This window comes from Chelonia mydas, chromosome 6, assembly GCF_015237465.2.
Source record: "Chelonia mydas isolate rCheMyd1 chromosome 6, rCheMyd1.pri.v2, whole genome shotgun sequence".
Classification (NCBI taxonomy): Eukaryota; Metazoa; Chordata; order Testudines; family Cheloniidae; genus Chelonia; species Chelonia mydas.
In genome coordinates, this window is record NC_051246.2 from 77,368,477 (window position 1) to 77,388,714 (window position 20,238).

The following is a 20,238-nucleotide window of genomic DNA, read 5'->3' on the forward strand; positions in this document are numbered from 1 at the left end:
TTTACAGGTAGCACTTATGTGGCTGTCACATGCTGTTTTACCTGCACCCGCTCTTCCCTGGTTCCCCCCATCCACACTGGCTCTCTAACACAGTGGCTCTCAACCTTTCCAAACTACTGTACCCCTTTCAGGAGTCTGATCTGTCTTACATACCCCCAAGTTTCACCTCACTTAAAAACTACTTGCTTAGAAAATCAGACATAAAAATACAAAAGTGTCACAGCGCACTATTACTGAAAAATTGCTGACTTTCTTATTTTTACCATATAATTATAAAATAAATCAATTGGAATACAAATATTGAACTAACATTTCCATATATAGTATACAGAACAGATTAAACAAGTTATTTTCTGTATGAAACTTTAGTTTGCACTGACTGCACTAGTGCTTTTTATGTAGCCTGTTGTAAAATTAGACAAATATCTAGATGAGTTGATGCATCCCTTGGAAGATCTCTGCGTTCCTCCAGGGGTACACGTACCCCTGGTTGAGAACCACCGCTCTAGCAGACTTCACTGGACCCTCTAACCTGGTTTACCATGGGGAAATTTTCCAGCTGTTAAATCTGGTTGGAGCTGCAATGTAGACAGCTCTAGCCATATAGACTTTTTCAGAACTGGTTTAGTTAAACCTGCTTTCAGGAGGTTTAAGTAAATGGGTTATAAAAATAGATCTGGCAGCACCCTTAGCTACCCTGGCACTTTCCCTGATTTTAAAACTGGAGTGACATTTTGGGAAAATAACCCTACTACACACGAGGCCACCGAATACACCATCAAGTGTAGCTGCTGTATTTTCTTCAGTCATGTAGGCCCTTTGCACAGCAACAGAGCTCTTTGATCAGAAATGGAACCGATTGTCCTTTAGTTAATACATCCATTGTTTATCTAAAGAAACTTCTGTTGGCTAGGGAATAGAATGAAAAATGTCTGAAGCAGTCAAGGGATCTGCAAAACCAGTAGGCTAATTCAGACAGTCTTTCACTAGAGAGCTAACAAAATTGTATGGTAAATCTTGGGACTACTTTGAAAGCAACTTTTCAGTGGATACATGATCAATTTCAGCTGCCTGGTCTGAATATTGCACATTAAATTTACATCTTAAGTTTGAAGCCCCAAGATTTCTCCCAATCATTTGGAAATATAGAGTTCAGTTAGTCAAGCCAGTTTCTCATTGTCAGGATTTCCCCAAATGGTAGTTGTCCCAACATTCTGGTTAATAAGAACCATTAAAGGCCAGGATCCTCATTCTGCTTTCATCTGAGGTAGAGCCTATAAAATCATACAAGTTACACTTCTAACAATAATTGTACATTAAAAAAATGGAAGTTCCTAATGGTGGTGGAGAACTCAACGGAATACAACATTATTTGCAGAGGCAGCACAGGCCACAGTAAATGTGGACGAAATAGAAGGGATGAAGGTTGAAAACAATTATGGATACATCTTGACAGTTTAACACCACGTACGTATCTTTCCCCTATCCTATTTTCATCTAAAAAGAAGTATTTCTCATGCAGATCTCAGATTTCATCTACATTTTATTACTGACAAAACCTTTGTCTATAAACCCATAATTACTTTCATAAATGTGCTAACTCACTAAAATCCTCACCAAGCTACCTTATTCCATGAATGTCCTCCCCTGCCCCCAATCTTCCCTCACAACACTGAACTGAGCCTCTGACCCTATCTCTATGCTGAGAGCTATCCCTTTGTTTCACACAATCCCCATCCGCTCAACAAATGGGTTCAGAAATGTCATTCATGTGTCTGCCAACCGATACCCTGATTCTCCTCTGCCTTGCCCTCTGTTTAGGTGAGTGAAAATGCTACCAAATTAGAATAGTAGTGGTTTACATCGGCTTTTCATTGGTGTAGCTGTCGACAAAAGGTGCATGGCAGAATTAGGCCCGTAACATTTTTTAAATTACCCAAGTCACATTTTCATAGGTGTCTCCATTACTTAGGAACCTAAGTCCCATTCGTACTTCCAATGTGACCTAGGCTCCTAAGTGATTTAGCTGCTTTAGAAAATCTTACCTATAATGTCTGCTCCTGTAAGTCAAGAGTAACTCCAGTTTTCAGTGAAGTGTCTCCAGATTTACACCAGTGGAAGGGCAGTATTACTAGTGTAAGGGTCCGTTATTGGTGGAGATTGTCAGTGACTCTCTCCCAGTCAAGACACTTTGGGTTTGATCTGTGATTCCCTCCCCCCCCCCCCCCCCCCCCCCCCGGTGCAGCTGCATCAGCACTGCACTGATGCAAACCTCAGTGTAAAAGTGACTTGCACTGGTGCAGCTTATCCCAGTGCATGCCATTTTTTACATTATGCTAACTGCTATGAGGTAAACCACTCTGGTGCAAAAATATCACATGTAGCATGTCTTTAACCCTCCTGCCTCAGTTTCCCTAAGTTAAATGGAGGACAGTACACCTATTTACTTCTCACAGGTCCTTGAGTATTTTGTAAGGAGGTTTGAAAATGAAAAGCTTCAAGAAGCATTATCAAATTGTATCTTTAATAAAAACTGCCACTAAAACGATTCTCATTTACAGAGATAATAATCAGCAGAGAGAGAGAGAGAGAGAGAGAGAGAGATATCAAAGGTCAGCCAACTAAGAGGGAACAACCATCTCTCATTAATATTCTGGGGATAGAATACACTAACAGGTTCTTAGCATACTCCCGTTAACATACCTCTTTCCTGTCTGTGTTTAGTATTTTTAGAGTGCCAACCATCACAGTATTTAGGGGCCAGACAGTTTTTGGTTCCATGATAACCAAAAGAGAGAATCAGACTCTGCCCACCCAGAATGTTTCAATAATTCCAAATTGTTTCACGCTCTGTGTATTACTACATTATAGCACATGCTATAGCCTCCATTTGTGCTTTAATGTGATCAGCAGAAAACCTGATCTAACAGAATTTAGTGATGAGGATTTGGTCATTTAAAAAAAATGTTTAATTTTAAGAAAGCAAAGGGAGGGAGAAATTAACAGGTACATGTGAAGGAGAAAAGAGACGTTTCTCCATCCCTGAAATCTGATATAGCCCTAGCTTACACACAGATGTTGCACTGGTTTAGTTTTAATTGGTTTAAAACAGATTTATTGAAACTGGTGCAAACCCTGTGTAGACATTGTTATTTCATTTCATCAGTGGGTTATTGCAGCTTGTCTCAAACCTGTTCCTAATATATTTAAGTTAAATAGATATGCCAGGTTTTTATCTAAGAGTGTCATGGCCTTTTGCCATGGATTTTAAGTCATACCATTACTTAGATTAGTGCAACTTTATGTGTGGACGAGCCCCTACAGTTCATTGAGTGGGATAAAAGGAGGTTTTACAGCCTGCAGAGGAGAATATTCTTGCATCAGCAGTGGTGAAATTGTGTCACGGGATAAGGAGAAGGCCGCTGCTAGATTAGTGGAGGGAAGAGATGGGGGAGTAGAAAGAGGAACAAGGGCCATGTAATGGACTGGATCAAGTCTATGGAGGAATGCAATAACCAGCAGCTTTGAACTGGCATTTGAAATGAACAAGGCATCACTGGAATTATTGAAGGATGGGTGTACTCTGAATGTGTGAACAGGCAGGCAGCATATTTCAGTGCATTCTGGAGCCTGGTGATATAGGACTTTTTATAGAGAAGGGAACCCTAGTAGTTAAGGAGACAGGAAATAAAGGCATGGATTCAAGTTTTAGCAGGGATGGAGCTGCAGCAGGGTGTATGTGGGCAATGTTGCCATGGCAGTGATAAACAGATCTGTAGATGTAAGAAAAGGGGACAATACAGTTGAGGATCAGGGCCACCACTATGGTTACGAACTGTTGAGGCCAAGCAGAGGCCTCAATCTAGAAAAATTGTGATTGTGGAGATCAGAGAGAGGTGGGGAACATGAGGAAGAGATTAGAGAAAAGGGAGCAAGTAAGGGAGTATTTTGGAAATAAAGGTAGGCCAATGGAGAAGACACAGTGGTGGTGGGAGGAAGGGTTTGGAGAATGTTAGATTACAAGGGACAGAGAAAACCGTGAGGTTACCTTACAACATTCAATTGACTTTGTAACCAGTTACTGGCATGGCTGGTTCTAAGCAAGACTTGGGTTCACACAAACTTGGTTAAAACTTGAACTCGTCCTACAATTTGTTGTGCCTCCGAGAGCACCTGCACGGAATCTCATTGACCTCAGTGGGCTGTTGCATGGGTCCATTCACACACAGCTAGTTGCAGAGCCAGGGCGTTAGTTAGTAATCATGGTCACCTAAGGGTGTTTTGCCCCTTCCTAGGCTTACACACAGTTGTCTTCCCGTAACCAGTTCAGCATATTGTATTTTACAGAGTGTGCAGAATCTCAAAGCCAGTCCCCCTTCTGACTCATGTGGTAGAACAACCCGTAGCATCTTGTCCCACCCTGCTGCTGCTGATTTGCTTTGTGGGTCTCTCGCCAGCATGCTGGCTGTCGGTTTAGGCACTACAGGCCTGCCAACTCTGGGGAAGCTTTCCCCAAACTTCAGCCAGTTTTTAAATCAGTTTTAGCTGGAGCTGTAATATAGCCCAGGCTCGGGTAACCTAGGCTGATTTTACTAAAGCAGTTTTAAAATGGGTAAGGAGTTTTGGTAATGACATGGCTTTGCAGATTTTCTCTACACCAATTCAGTCACACCCCTTGTTCCTGCAAAGACTTATCCTTCTGCACGCAACTCCTTACTTATGCAACTTGCACTGGAAGTAGCCCTACTGAACTCAATGCTATATTTATATGCCTTCATATATTAAAATTTATAAATGTACTTATATTTTAAATAAAAGTATAAATGAAATCATTGCAACTATTGTGTGTAGAGAGTACAGTGCTAGATTTTTGGGGCCTGTGCACTACAGAATTGGGGACCCCCTCCTTTCTGTGGGAATGCAGCAAGCCTTCTGATGGTTTGGCCTTCCATCCTGGGGGTGGGAGGGGGGAGAGGAGGAGGAGAATTGGCCAAATTTGAGCGAGTGGTATTGCAACCTGGCATGTGGGGTCACGATGCTGGTTTTTTCCCTTTAAATGAGAAGTCTTTGTAACCATAACCTCAAAAACATGAACTGAGTGAAACCGATGTAGAGATGCCTGGAAAAATTGCTGAGAGATGCCAATAGCCTCATTTATCACAATGAGGTGTTAATTCAAATGTCAATGTTGTGAACCATTTCATTCCTTAAAAGGAGTGGGAGGATCATAGAGCTGCATGAATTATGAGAGACATATCTCCTTTTTGGTGCCACAAGTTGATGACATTTGGAAGATCTCACTACTTACATTTGGACCCAGACAAGGACAAGTCAAGCCCAGGACTGTAACAGTAATTGTAACAGATCATATTCAAATCCTAGAAAGGATGAGCCACACTCAAGTAGCCCAGGGGCTCTCAGAGTGTGTGCAATCTGTTGTGCGTGAGGTCTCATTTTGGTGACTCACATGAATGGAGCCTATTTTGTGGGCCCCAAGACATTTCCAAACTTCTGAAATCACATATTGCCAATTTCAGGGAAGAAGGTACAGTCCATTTCACCATATTAACTACTCTTCTGACAGAAGTAGCCCTGTAAGGAAAAAAGAGCTCTCTAGTCCAAAAGCAGAGTTCTGGAACAACTGACAACACATGACTCTATCATTATGGAAAACAAGCACATGGGATCCAGCATAGCAAATGACTCATTGCAGAGCATTGCAACTCTGCCTCAGGCAGGGCATTTCAACCACTGGCAAAGGAACCAGCCCACTGACAGCAAGCCTCTCAGACTATTTTGTTCCAGTGTCGACAGGACAATACCAACTGGGGAGACAAGGTAACTGTACTACAGATACACACTCTTGCTCTTTGAACTACACAAGGACTGTTCAGCCCTTTGTTTTAAAGAGTCGTCCACTGATAATTAGATATGTTCTCCCCAAAGGGCCTAATTTGGGTCCACTGCCGTATAAATGTGGTTAGGTGCAAATTTGAACATAGGTGCAAACAATGAATGGACTGAGCTCATTCTTTGTATCGGAGAGCATGGACATGGCTGTCTGCTAAGGAAGCTTTCAGTAGCACAACGTTTGAGATTAAAGTAAGATCCTAGCACTCATTACAGAACCTTAGACCTTGTCTGTAGTTTGGAGCGAGTATCAGTGGCAACCAACAGGTGTAGCAATACCTATGCAAACCCTAGATAAGGATATCTTCGTATAAAGCTCAAATGGCGCAAAGTGCAGCCATTTTTCTCTATGCACAGGGTTTGTTGCAATGCTGCATTTGATTGCTAAACTGGAGCTAGGGAGGTGTGGGGCCTGGGACAAATCAGCCTGTATAGGCCCCCCCTTCACATTTTTTATACAGGTGAAATCCGGGGTGGGGAGGGGACACCAGTGCTAGGGAGGGGGGGTGGCGAGGGATGATGGAGAGTCACAGGGTGGCACCCGTGCTAGGGGAGGTCCCAGAAAAGGGAGAGGTCCAGTGCAGAAGGGCAATGGATGGGGTCAGCCTGGTGCTGGTGTGTTCTGGCGGTGCTAGGACGCTGGCGGCTGGTGCAGTGGCAGGTGAGCAAGAGAAAGAAATACAATGCGCACTTTCTGCTGGTGAGTGTGGGCCCAATCTCCGCTGCCAGTGCCAGGCCCCCCAGGCACCCCTAGTTCCCCCCCCGGGCCGGCCTAGCGCCCCCCGCCCAACACACACACTCTGAAGCATGGGGCCCCCCAAAGCACAGTGCCCGAAGTGGTCACCCCGATTTACCATACCAAAGGGATGGCTCTGACTGGAGCTAATGCCAAACACAGACAAAGCCTTAGGAAAACACTATCGTCGCTGTCAAAAAAGATAGTACAAAGAGCTCCATCTTCACCCCAGATCTGTACCAATATTGTGTAGATAAAGAAAGAAAAGATTGGAGAGGGTTCAAAGAAGAGCCCAAGAATGATTAAAGGATTGAAAAACACTTCTATATTAAGTCAAATGAGCTCAAAGAAGGTTAAGGAGTAACTTGATCACAGACTAGAAGTACCTACAGGGCAACAGGTAATATTTTTATTGGATCAACTTCTGTTGGTGAGAGAGGCAAGCTTTCAAGCTACACAGAGCTTTTGTTCAGGTCTCTAATATCCTGAGACCAACATGGCTACAACTACAGTACAGACCCATTTACGCACGAATCCGCTTAACGCACAGTAGCCCCATGCCTCCCAGTGCTACCTATTTAACACATGAGACTCGTTAACATGTGGTACAGGAACTTGCTATGTAGCGCTACAGATTTGCTCACTAACTCACTGACATAGAAATCGACAGGAAGTGCAGAGCAAAAATGTGTTGTACGTCTTTACCAATATCTGTAAAGACATATCACGCAGGCTTAGTCATTGTCACGCTATAGATAGATAGTAGTTATACAGTAATATATATACTACATTAGAAAATTTTAACCGTAGGTCTCATATAATGGCAGAGGGCAAGCGTCAGCGTTCCTACACTGTAGAAGGAAAGCTAGCTGCAATAGATCGAGTAAATAGCGGAGAAACCCAGGCCAAAGTTTCAAAAGATATTGGGATTGCCGAATCTACTCTCCGAGGATGGCTAAAAAATTAATCTAAACCGAATGGCTTTGTATAAAATATTGATTCTGCCACGGGTCTTAAGCGAAAATGTGTGCGCTATTCAGCAAAACCCACAGACAAAGCCATGCGCATGTGGTTTGCTCAGGAAAGGCTGAAAGGAATGCCACTAAGTGGGCCAATTCTTCAAGCTCAAGTGATAAAATTTGGAAATTTAATGGAAATTTAATTTAATCTAATCATTCCAAGCCAGCAGAGGGTTTATAAGTCATTTTAAAAAGCGTCATGGCATAGCACAGGTTAGGAGAAAGCCGATCAGCCGATGAATTGGCCGCGAACGCGTTTCCCACCGAGTTAAAATCTATTTTACAAAATGAAGACTACCACAAAGAACAACGTTATATGTTGCATCTGATGAAGTGAGCTGTAGCTCACGAAAGCTTATGCTCAAATAAATTGGTTAGTCTCTAAGGTGCCACAAGTACTCCTGTTCTTTTTGCGAATACAGACTAACACGGCTGCTACTCTGAAATGTTATAATTGTGATGAAACAGCTTGATTTGCAAAATTGCTACCTGATAAGACTTTAGCCTTTAATTACAAGACACAGAAAACAGCTGGATTTAAAAAGATAAAAGATCGTGTGACTCTTCTTTTTTAATAGTAATAAGACAGGCAGCCATAAGCTTGTCCCTCTTCTCATTGGCCGCTTTCATAACCCTTGCTGCTTTAATCACCTCAGTAGAGCCAAACTGCCAGTAATATATGCTGACAGCAAAAATACTTGGATGACAAGACACATTTTCGACGACTGGTTCCACAACAGCTTTGTTCCAGCTGTTTGTAAGCATCTGCAGTCGAAGAAACTCGAAGCCAAAGCACTTTTGCTTCTTGACAATCGTCCAGCCCATCCTCCAGCTGAATCAGTGGTATCGAGTGATTGAAAAATTGAAGTGCTATACCTACCATTCAATACAACATCCAAAATTCAACCTTTAGACCAGGGCATTATTCAGAATTTTAAAAACAATTATTGATGGGAGCTGATTTTGGCGATCGTGTCATGCACGTCTTCAGGCATTTCTGAATTCCTGAAACAGTTCAACATGAAGGAAATTATTTATTAGATTAAAAAAGCTTTGGACGGAGTAAAACAAAAGTCCATTGAAAACTGCTGGATGAAGGCTCTCGGTGATGCCTTTTCTGTCAAAGACGGCTCAGACTTGGAAAACTCCAGCAGTGGCACTGATTCAGAGCCAGACTTTGAAGGATTTTCAGAAGGCGACATCCTACAAAGATGCACGCAGACAAAAGAGGATAAAAATAAACTTCTTTTTCAAATGATAAAAGATTTTAGTTTGGATACGTCACAGAAATCATCACCGAGGGGCTGGAGACGGATGAAGATTGTCCGACTTCAGAATTTCTGTCCAAGGAAGAAATATTAACGGGCTGCGAGGCTATGTCAGATCGCGAAAGTGATGGCGAGGATGTCATTGAAAAGGTCAAATTTTCACCCACAGAAGCCCTTCGTGCTGTAGAAACTGTTGTAAGATTTATGGAGGAGCAAAATGCGGAAAATATCGAAATCGTTCATCTGCGGCGAATGACAGACTTCATAAGAAAAAAAATGCAAGCCAGAAAGAGTGGAAAATAATGGTGCTTTTTCCTAAGTGAGTCACAGACACTTTTTTCAGTGTGGCCCTCTTAACCCGCAGTTCGTTAACACACGGTCATGATGGCTTGACTCCTGACATCTGTGCGTAAACGGGTCTGCACTGTATACTGCATACATGGCGACAGATATTTGGTAATAGAAATTCTTCAGTCTAGCAGACCAAGGTATAACAAGCTCCAATGGCCGGAAGTTGATGCTTGACAGATTCAGACTAGTAAGGTGCAAATGTAATGGTAAGGTTATATTAACCACTGGAACAATTTATCAAGGGCTATGGTGGATTCTCCATCACTGGAAATTTAGACACATCCAATCTTGAGTTCAAAAAGATATGCTCTACTTCCAATAGGAGTAGATTCAGGAAAGTCCTGTGTTATACAGGAGATCACTCTAGATGATCACAATGACCCCGTTGGGCCTTGGAAGCTATGAACATAATGGGCATTTTCACTGTTCATTTTGCAGCAAGTAACATAGCACTGGGCTGGTTAGTTAAATAACCTACAGATCAACAGAGGGGAATGAAAACTTCAAGCTCTTATCAGCTATAAGAATAGGAAATAAAGTGAGGGGGAAAAGGTGTTGATGCTGCCTTATTTTTATAATGCTAACAGAGTACTAGGAACTGTACAGAGAGGAGACAAGATCTCTGCTGCAGTTTATAGTCTAGCCTGATCATAATATTTGGCAAACACAAAGATGGTATCAACTGATTTTGTACCACAGAAAAGCAGCAGGTTTCAGAGGTCCTTGTGTATTAGATGATGGTCCTGAAAGATCTTAAAGGTGATCTGTATAAAGAAAAATGGGTTTATGCACTCGTGTGTGAGATTTAAAATCATGTTACCTAACGTGATTTCTCTTTTCACCATCTAGAGAGACACCCTTTTAAGACTAGTCATGACGTTGGCTGTAGAAGTAGACGCTCTGTGGTATCAGCATTTGGGCAGAGTTCGGCCAACGTAAGCGGTTTCAATAGACTCCTCTTGGCTCACCTTGTTTACCTGCATCATTGTCAAAGATTTTGATGCATAGATAACTAATCCTAATGAAGATGTATTTATAGGGCTTCAGTTTCTTGGAGTTTGTTAATTTCATTTTTGGGTGTATTTTTACCAATTTTTGACTTGTGTTGCTTTCTAAAAATTTTTTTTCCCAGGGTTTCCTTGCATATACTGTAATGAGTAATACATGAGAATGGCCATACTGGGTCAGACCAAAGGTTCATCTAGCCCAGTATCCTGTCTTCCGACAGTGGCCAATGACAGAGGGAATGAACAGGTAATCATTAAGTGATCTATTCCCTGTTGCTCATTCCCAGCTTCTGGCAAACAGAGGCTAGGGACACCATCCCTACCCACCCTGGCTAATAGCCATTGATGGATCTATCCTCCATGAATTTATCTAGTTCAGGGGTTCTCAAACTGGGGGTCGGGACCCCTCAAGGGGTCTCGAGGTTATTACATGTGGGGGGGTCGCAAGCTGTCAGCCTCCACCCCAAACCCCACTTTTCCTCCTGCATTTATAATCGTGTTAAATATATAAAAATGTGTTTTTAATTTATTGGGGGGGGGGTGTCACACTCAGAGACTTGCTATGTGAAAGGGGTCACTAGTACAAAAGTTTGAGAACCACTGATCTAGTTCTTTTTTGAACCCTGTTATATAGTCTTGGCCTTCACAACATCCTCTGGCAAAGAGTTCCACAGGTTGACTGTGTGTTATGTGAAGAAATACTTCCTTTTGTTTGTTTTAAACCTGCTGCCCATTAATTTCATTTGGTGACCCCCTAGTTCTTGTGTTATGAGAAGGAAGGAATAAACTTCCTTATTTACTTTCTCCACACCAGTCATGTTTTTATAGACCTCAATCATATCCCCCCCTTAGTAGTTTCTTTTCCAAGCTAAAAAGTCACAGTCTTATTAATCTCTCCTCATATGGAAGCCATTCCATACCCCTAATAATTTTTCTTGCCCTTTTCTGAAACTTTCCTAATTCCAATATATTTTCTGAGAGGGAATGACCACATCTGCATGCAGTATTCAATACGTGGGTGTACCATGGATTTATATAGAGGCAATATGATATTTTCTGTCTTATTATCTATCCCTTTCTTAATGCCCAACATTCTGTTCACTTTTTTGGCTGCCGCTGCACATTAAACGGACGTTTTCAGAGAACTATCCACAATAACTCCAAGATCTATTTTACACATTCATTACGGTAACATATCTTTGTAATATTCCCTAGTGCATTTTGTCATAGTACTATTTCAAACAGCACTACGGTAAATATACTAGGGAAACTTTCCTGTGTACGAGCAAGGTCTACACAGACCAATTAATTCACAACACTTTAGAAACCAGGCTGACTATTGAGCCAGCATTACTGTAGACAAGCTCTTAGATACAGGTACTGTAACCATTTCTAGTGTTTATGGTTCAAACTGAAAATCAGATGCCCCATGCATTTATCACGAGAGGCTAAGAACGTATGATTTTTTTCCAGCTCTAAGTGCATTACTTTTAATTAAATCTGCATGTTTTTCCTCAAAGTCACACTGTATCCTGACAGGTTTTGCTCTCTCTGTGAGATTGTCAAGTCAGATAGGTTTAGTATGGACTTTCCCCCGGTATGTGTTTAATCTTTACTTCTATTCAAAAAAATTTTTTTTAAAGGGGTCAAACTCAGCAGTAGCTTTTACTCAAGATTTGTCTGTTTTCATGCTGTGCTGGTTTTCAGAAGTTTTGAAAGTGAGTTACCTACATATAGATAGGGCCCAAATCTGGATATCCACACATCAGATGCGGAAACAAATTTTGCATCTAGAGTCCTGCAAACTGCGGCTATCCGCATCCACAGATCATTTTTGTAGATACAAATTTTGTATCCGCTCAGGGCTCTACATATGGATTTTGCTTCTGCATCAATGCTGACATTTAGGTTCACCTTTCCTTGCTCTCTAGGCATTTCAGGTGGTATTTACATTTTTTTGTTATAGAATCATAGAATACCAGGGTTGGAAGGGACCTCAGGAGGTCATCTAGTCCAACCCCCTGCTCAAAGCAGGACCAATCCCCAATTTTTGCCCCAGATCCCAAATGGCCCCCTCAAGGATTGAACTCACAACACTGGGTTTAGCAGGCCAATGCTCAAACCACTGAGCTATTCCTCCCTGCAAACACAAGACAATCCACCATGGCCTTCCAGATCCTTAAAAATGGGCATGATGCATTTGTGAAATAGTTCCTGTGCATTGTTTATTTGAAACTGACCTTACTTAACTTATATGTTCTTAATAATTCATTGGCTGATATAATTCTTTAGGGAATGGAATTTGGCAACAGCTACCGTTCGCAACTTTCACTGACAGACAGCAAACCTCTGAGATGGACTGACATTTCAGCTACTTTGGAAATTTGGAAACATTTCCCGCTCACACCTTTTAAGTTCCTAGATTTAGGCATAAAGATTAAAGCTACCAATCAGATTTTCAAGGTAGTATTTCTATTTTCTTTGTTCATAAATATAAACGTAGTTCTTAGTCTTTCATACTACTACAACTTCAATTTTGTTTCCTCCAGAGTGAATCTAGTTTGTTTTGTTACAAACACAGGTATATTTCCCACCTTTTATTTGATTTCAGGATTTTTTTAAAACTTATTTTCAATACAATGTATAATAAGTTCTCTTGCTGACATGAATGTCTGTCTATACACTGTTAAAAGTACATCATGCTCTGTACAGTAATTGCAAAGCAATTAAGAGCAGCTGGAAAGTTTTTGCACTCTTGTCCCCTTGGACTTCTAGCTGCAAGCTACAGAGTATGTTACATGTTGCCTTCAGGTCTAGATTTAACTTTTTGATACCCCAGAACCTGAGTTTAGTCTGGTACTTAATGTTAAAAGCAACCACATCTAGCCTTTTGCACATCCTGCCCTTCTAAAAGAACAAAACAAAGGTATTTGTCATCTATGAGTTGACAGTGGCAATGGTAGAGATGGATTTCTTGAGGCAGACAGTAGGCACCCCCGACATTTTAAATTATTGTAAATAGACCCTGCTGGAATACTACATCAAGTGTCCTTTGGTACTTATGCATTTCAACTTGGAATTTCCCCCAGGGTACTCTCTCCTCCCCCCTCCCCGCCATGGGTTGTAGAAAACCACAAACTTACTGGTCTCTGTGTTAGTTTGCCTACTTCCCTTTTATGGCAATATCTACCTTTTCTGTCTATTAGCTGCTCCAGGAAGTCAGCTATGTCAATCACATGCTCAGTCCTTTTGACCATAACTAGACCAACTATCCTCAGGTATTTGTTAGATGAGTGGCTGTATTCACACACAGGAGTAGTCAGAGGAACCATGCAGCAAAGCCCCTCTAGAGATTACTTTATCATGTGTAACAAATGTGAGGGCATTTGCAAGAGCTAGAGGCACATGAAATTCAATTTAGAACAGTCTGTACTAAATTCTGACAACTGACCTTTCAAATCATATCCAACGTTGATGTTTTCTATAGGTCCACCTTTCACTGAATTTCTTCTTTGTTGAACAGATTTTTGTCCTTCATATACTTGCTAATTTATTTTCTATCCTACTCAATTCTTCCTTCTGTAGTAAGTGTTCATTTTTCTAATGTTTGTGAAAAATCTAAAAATTAAAATCCAAATATGAGGTTATAACAAAATTGGTTCATTGTCTTGCATGGTTCAACAGAAGTTCAAACAAACAAATCTGATATAAGTAGCAAACCTAAAAATAGTCAGCTCTATAGTGTGACTGCAGGTACAATTCATGTTGTACTATTTATGTACACAGAGTAATCTGGAACAGGCAAGTATTTGATTAAGACATAATAGTAACACCTTTAAAACTGATAGAGTAAAGAATGCAAGAGCTTCAAAGTAACACAGTGGTTGGTAACTTTTCAAATGTATTAGAGATTTGATTACACTTTAATTAGTAAATATTAATGCTATATGTATTCTATTCTCCAGCAACAATACTTAAATTCTGATGTACTGTTCTGAGCAGCCCCAAAAGACAATGGAAAAAACATGTCAGCAGTTTAATTTCATGATAGTTTTAATCAGGTAATTGCAGAAAAACATTGAAACTGTTGTATGATAGTATCTGATGTCAACTTACAAGTGTATGATGTAACAAAACTGTTACAAACTTATATATGCATATTTACATTATATACTCAAAAGTAACAAGCTATATTCTTATACATAGAAGAAATACATCTATGACATGAGTTAAACTAAATCATACATCATTTAGTAGAAAGAAATAGCTGTTAAGATTTTAATGGAAATAATATACAAGTGAGGCACTTTTTGAGGTTGTTAGGGTGGAAAGCAAATGGCACTAAGCAAAAGAAGAGGCAGTGTTCACAAATGAAAATCTATGTACAGATTATACTGTAACTTCAAATACAACTGTTTCTCCACTAGGTAATGCTTTAGAAATCTCAAAACTAACAACAACTTTTGCAATTTAAGAAGGTTTAAGAAAAAAAATGCTTACATTTATCAGTGCACCAAAGCATATGGAAGTTTTAACCACTTGGCTGCTGACTAACAGTACCATAAGGCTTCCCCCCACCCAGTAATCCTTATCTTGATATTCCTTTAAAGTCCAATTTAAAAGTTGTGCATTATTTACAAGTGGGTTTTCAATATTATCCTCTAAGTACACATGGAAAGATCATCCAAAAGAGAACAAGTCAGAAATGCGAGCGCTACATTTCAACATGCAAAAAATCGATGCATTCTTTGAAATAGTTTATCCAGAGCGTAACTCATGCACTAAGCATCCCTCACTTTGTTCTGGACACTTGTGAATGTTATGCAACCATTTACTGTGCTGTTCAACAAACAATTACTTACCACAGGTTTCTCCGTATTTTGTTTTAACCTCGCTTAGAAGATTATAGGCACCCCACTTCACAACTGTTGAGCTGATGGTGTGCTTGTTCACGGTTGTTTAAAAAAAGCTACCCAAAGAATTAAATTTCTCTATCTACACAAGTGTTTGTACCACCATCTTGGAACTAGTAAAAACCCCAAACAAAGGCCAAAAAACCCGACCCAGTTATTCTTGGAGGTCCACTGGTAGAATACTTTTTTCAGGCACCATTTTAGCCATTATCTTGATTTTAGTGACACATACTTTTATATTTTAGGCCCATCTCATATAATCTATGGCCCATTTTGCAAATGTGTACTCTAGCAAACACTATTATATTTTTAAAGTCAGCTGTAGTGGAAACATTTAAAAGGCATAAGATCTCAGGAATCAGAGTAAGGATTCTTATTCCCACTTCCAGTTTAGGATAGTTTTTACTAAATTCATACCTCAAACAATGTACTGTTGTATTTAGCTGGCTATTTGTATGGAAATATAGCTACAATACATGATTGGGCTATGTAATCATGCTTACCTTTAGTTTTTCCAATAGGTGGTGCCCAAGTGCTACAGTTGACCTCGTTCCCCAAGAGACTAAATGCTTTCTTTTCATAACTGTAGACTTCACCATGCCAGGAAAGTGAATCTTCTATGGCCGTTTCCTAAAACTTAGGTCTCCCATATGGCAGCACAGAGCTCTGTTACAAAGTCACATGACTAAAATTTGACTTCTGACTTTTCAGAAAAAAATATTGTATTACGTTTCCCTCTTCCCTTTCAAAAACTTGAGAAAAGATTTCAGAAGGAAAGGTAAACTTCACTTAACACTGCCACAGACAAGGGGTGGGATGCAAGGGACAGTCCCTGAATGGTTTTGCGAAGTGTCTACTTTTGAATACTCAGAAAGTGCCTCCAAAAGTGAATAAGAACCCAAACAGTAGAGAGAGGCATACATCTCTGTGCTCTACTGCATCCAACCCATGTGTCAGTGTACATCATGTAATTCTTTTAATTAGTCTTAAATTGGGTGAACTGCTAGAAAGACCCATGGTAAAAAAGATGATAATGGAATTAAGTTTTTTTTTTTTTTAAATGGATCGATTTTTTTAAAAAGAGTAAAGGAAAGGATGGGGGCAAAATTTTAGGAGCAAAGTGGTTAAATGCAAACTGAAAATATTACTGCACACATTCAGTAAAAATATTAAAGCATATAAGTTGCATATAAAATACAGTACAGGACCAGGAGTTGCACTATGCTGAATAGTGCTCAGAGGAAATTGTTAAACTCATGTTTTCCTGAAGTATATACACAATACAACTCTACATTATTTTCCTATACAGCCAGCAAGTTCTTTTCTTAGGTTGTTCATACCTCACTCAATCTTGTTAAAAACCTAGCACTTACAAATATTTTTTATTCACAAGGAAAACATTCCCATTTCACTAATGAATAGTTTAAGTAACAGTCTATTCTAGGCAACCAAGTTTATCTGAAAACATGTGAAGCATGAAAATCATCCAGAGTAGCAGCTTTCAAATATATAAACAGTAAAAACGAGACTTAAGACTGCTGCTACAGTGTCATATTCTTGGACTTAGTTCATCCAATCAATTTTTAGTACAAAACTAGAAGCTCTTTCATAACTTCTACAGTTATCAATATATTTGTCTTCTTTTCAATGTGAAATAATACTTCAAGATGCTCTATGTACACAATGCTGTCAATTCGAGCTGCCATATAAATATAAATGTTTTCTTTAAAAAAGTATTTTACAGACAGATAGTGTTATATACATTTGTTCAGAATTTGATTCCTGGACTACAGAAGAGAACTAACAAAAGCTTTAATATATGTACGAAAGAAATGTTACATACACCCACACTGGAAAAATGCATAGAAAATTAAGAAGGTAATTTTTTAAAAATCAACTACGCAACTTTTTATAGGAAGAGTGTACAAAGGACATTCTTTCCAACTCCAACCCTATTGGGATATCTTCCTAAATGAACAAATGCCTTTACTTTTGTTAGAATTTTAACATGACATTAATTAAACATTATGAGTGAATGTATTTTGTTGTACCATGTAATAAGAGTCATGACAACTTGTTTAAAAATTCTCTAATAGTTAACATGTTAGAATATTTGACCAATTGCTCTGTAAATTAAACATTTAGTAATACAGTACCATGGCCAATTTTATATATACTTTGTGTGTGTGCACGCACAAATACGCGCACGTGCGCACGCGTATGCACACTCGCTCGCTCTCTCTCTCAAAAATTTTTCAGGGGTTGTAAATTGTTAATTTTTTTTTAAACACAGAATAATTTTATTCTTGCCAGTTTAAATAAAAAGATTCTACAATGAAAAAAATTTAAATTTTTATTATTAATCTTTCAGTTTAATCATAGTACTTGATAAACAGTTGAACATAATCTTAGTTTAACAGAAGGATAAACTGAGAACACTGATGACATGCCATTACAACTGCCTTATTGGACCTTTCGCTTTGCGGAACATTTGTAAATGCAATAAAATATTTTTTGGAAGACACCCCAAAAGAAAACAACTTGCTGGTTGAGTAACAGAAAACAACTTCCTTTTTGCTATATTGTTGAAACCAAAGTCATTTATATAGAAAAATAAATGTTGTGTTCTTATTAGAACATTTTAGACAATTACATCTGTGCTTAACAAAAAAAATATTGGTCACTCGAGACTATAATAATTAATATTTTAAATGTTTTTAGAGATTACCAGAATGCATGGATACAACTCAATACAAACTGTAGCTGACGGGAAATAGGACTGAAAATACCGATTTGTCCATCTGGAATAGAAATGCTACTAAATAAACTAATTAAATATTTAAAATACTAATATGGAATGTGACTGTAGATATGATTCATACCTACTGTATAACTGGAAAGGGGAAGGAAAGTTTAATATGTAATAATTCGTACCTTACACATTTAGTTAAATATAAACATTTGTTATTTATATATAAAGTTGCTTCCAAAAATCTATTAATAAGTGATTTAGTTGCACTTAAATCAGTTTCATTTCTCATTTGCCAAGTATTAACTTTTCTTAGTCTTAAATCAACTGTCATTAGTGCACCTGTAATTTCCTCTCAAATCATCTGTAATTCTTTTAAGAGCCCCATCACCTAAACCATGAATGTACAAAATGGCAAAAGTTAATCCCTTTTAGTATAACTGTAGTTTATATACTCATTTTATAGCCAATAATAAGAAAAGGCTTCCTTTTCCAAACTCCTTCACAACTTGCAACGAAAAACCATGCACTGAAAGGAAATAGTTAGGCATGGCTACTAGCATTTGTAAAATGCTAAGGTCTGACAAGTCTTGCTGCTTCTTCCACATCAGGCTTCTCTTACACGAGATAAGATTTCCTCCTGCTTGCCAAAAGCTTCCACAAATCCAAGATAGATGCTTCCTGGAAACAAAGATTTTCAGCTCTATTTGGCACTAGACTGTTCATCCAGCAGCTTTATGCTTTCCTCCACAGCACCCACACACCTCACCACAGTGATGGCATGCTCTCAAGGGGAGGTAGCAGCACATACATGGGGCAATGAATGACAAAGCTATCAGGGCTAACCATCGTAAGCAGAACTTGTCATCACTAGTGTCACATGAGCAGGGGTCAGAGAAATCTCCTTCAGAGTCTGACATGCAGTGATATAGCATGCTCTCTGCACAAAGCATGCAACTAACTTGGTATATGCATCTTTTAATAGGATCTGGAGCATCCTGACATTTCCCCCTGCCATTCTCTTCATGATTAAATCTCTCCTGGCAGTATACACAGCGAGAACGCTCACCATCCTCTTTCCTTCTTTTTGACTTTTTAAATTTTAACGAGGAAGGCTGTGTTTTAAATACCACAGAACTCTTCGGGTCTTTTAGTGAATTCAGCTTAGTCCCATCCCCACATGGATATAGATAGTCCGATTTTTTATTGTCGGTCTTAGAAAACTGTATATTGGAGTCCGCCTCATCCCTCTCCAGATCATTTTTCCACATGTCAGGATGTCTGTAGTCTGCATAACGACGTATTAAAATATCACGAGGATTTATTCTAACAATTTCCTCTTCATCCTGAAAGCTGACGTGTCTAATTGATTTCAGTGGGACCTGAAATGGTAAATAGAAGCATCTTGTTAAATTATGTACAGGGACACAGTTAGGTTAGTACTTCAGTTACCATACAAATCAGGGCACAGAACTTTTCCCCATTGCCAGGAGATAGTGCTTTCAGCTTATATATGACCTAGCACAATCTGCATAACAGACTTTTACAAGGTGTGAGCTCAACTTATCTTGTGAAGCAGATGATCAAATAACGTACAGGTAATAATGCAAAAGCCACCACCATCCATTCTTGAATAATTTCAAAATACTTTCTAATGGAGTTGTCTCTGCTTACTGAAGCAGTACTTCACAAGAAATGCATTAATGCTTATGGTGGGAGCTCACAGCCAGTTACCACAAAAAGGGTTTTTAGAACACAGCTGGCATCTATTGGAAATTTTGCAAAACCAAGATCAACATAACTTTTTCATAGTTCTATAAAGATTGGCTGGTGATGAGAGCCATCTTTCACTATTAATGAAAATAAGTTTGCTATAAAGTTTTAGTTTATGAGCAACGATTAAAAGCAAACAATCCTTTCCCATCGCTGCCAACAGCAAACAAGTCCCTCAATTATAGGGGAGGTTAACCTCTGCTGAAATACTTGAGATTCATGAAGATTTAGTTGGCTCCATGGAATAAAGTTCAGAATCAGCCAACCTTGCCAATGGTAAACACACTAATATTGTAGAGCAAGACAGAGAGGACAATTTTTGAAAAGCTGCAGGGCACAGTCCTCAATCAAAATATAGCAACAGAAATCTAAGGTACTGTAGTGGTGCTGGGTCTTTAATGGCAAGCATATATACCTGACTTCAGCCCAGAATGGGGAGTGGGATAGCAACGAATGCTGGGAAAGGTAGCACTACATAAAATTTTATAGTTCTGTCTTTAGCACCTCATGGG

The 20,238-nt window shown here is 39.3% G+C and overlaps 1 protein-coding gene across 3 annotated transcripts in view; it reads right to left on the reverse strand.

The window, feature by feature from the left end:
- Positions 1 to 14,326: 14,326 nt before the first annotated feature.
- Positions 14,327 to 20,238, reverse strand: part of SPRED1 (sprouty related EVH1 domain containing 1) — a 119,023-nt gene continuing 113,111 nt past the window's right edge. For all 3 annotated transcript variants that reach the window (XM_027831494.3, XM_037900513.2, XM_037900514.2), the window contains one exon: positions 14,327 to 19,335. In XM_027831494.3, the coding sequence (XP_027687295.2) occupies positions 18,676 to 19,335 (660 nt within the window). In that variant the 3' untranslated portion in view covers positions 14,327 to 18,675. The remainder of the gene's footprint in view (positions 19,336 to 20,238) is intronic.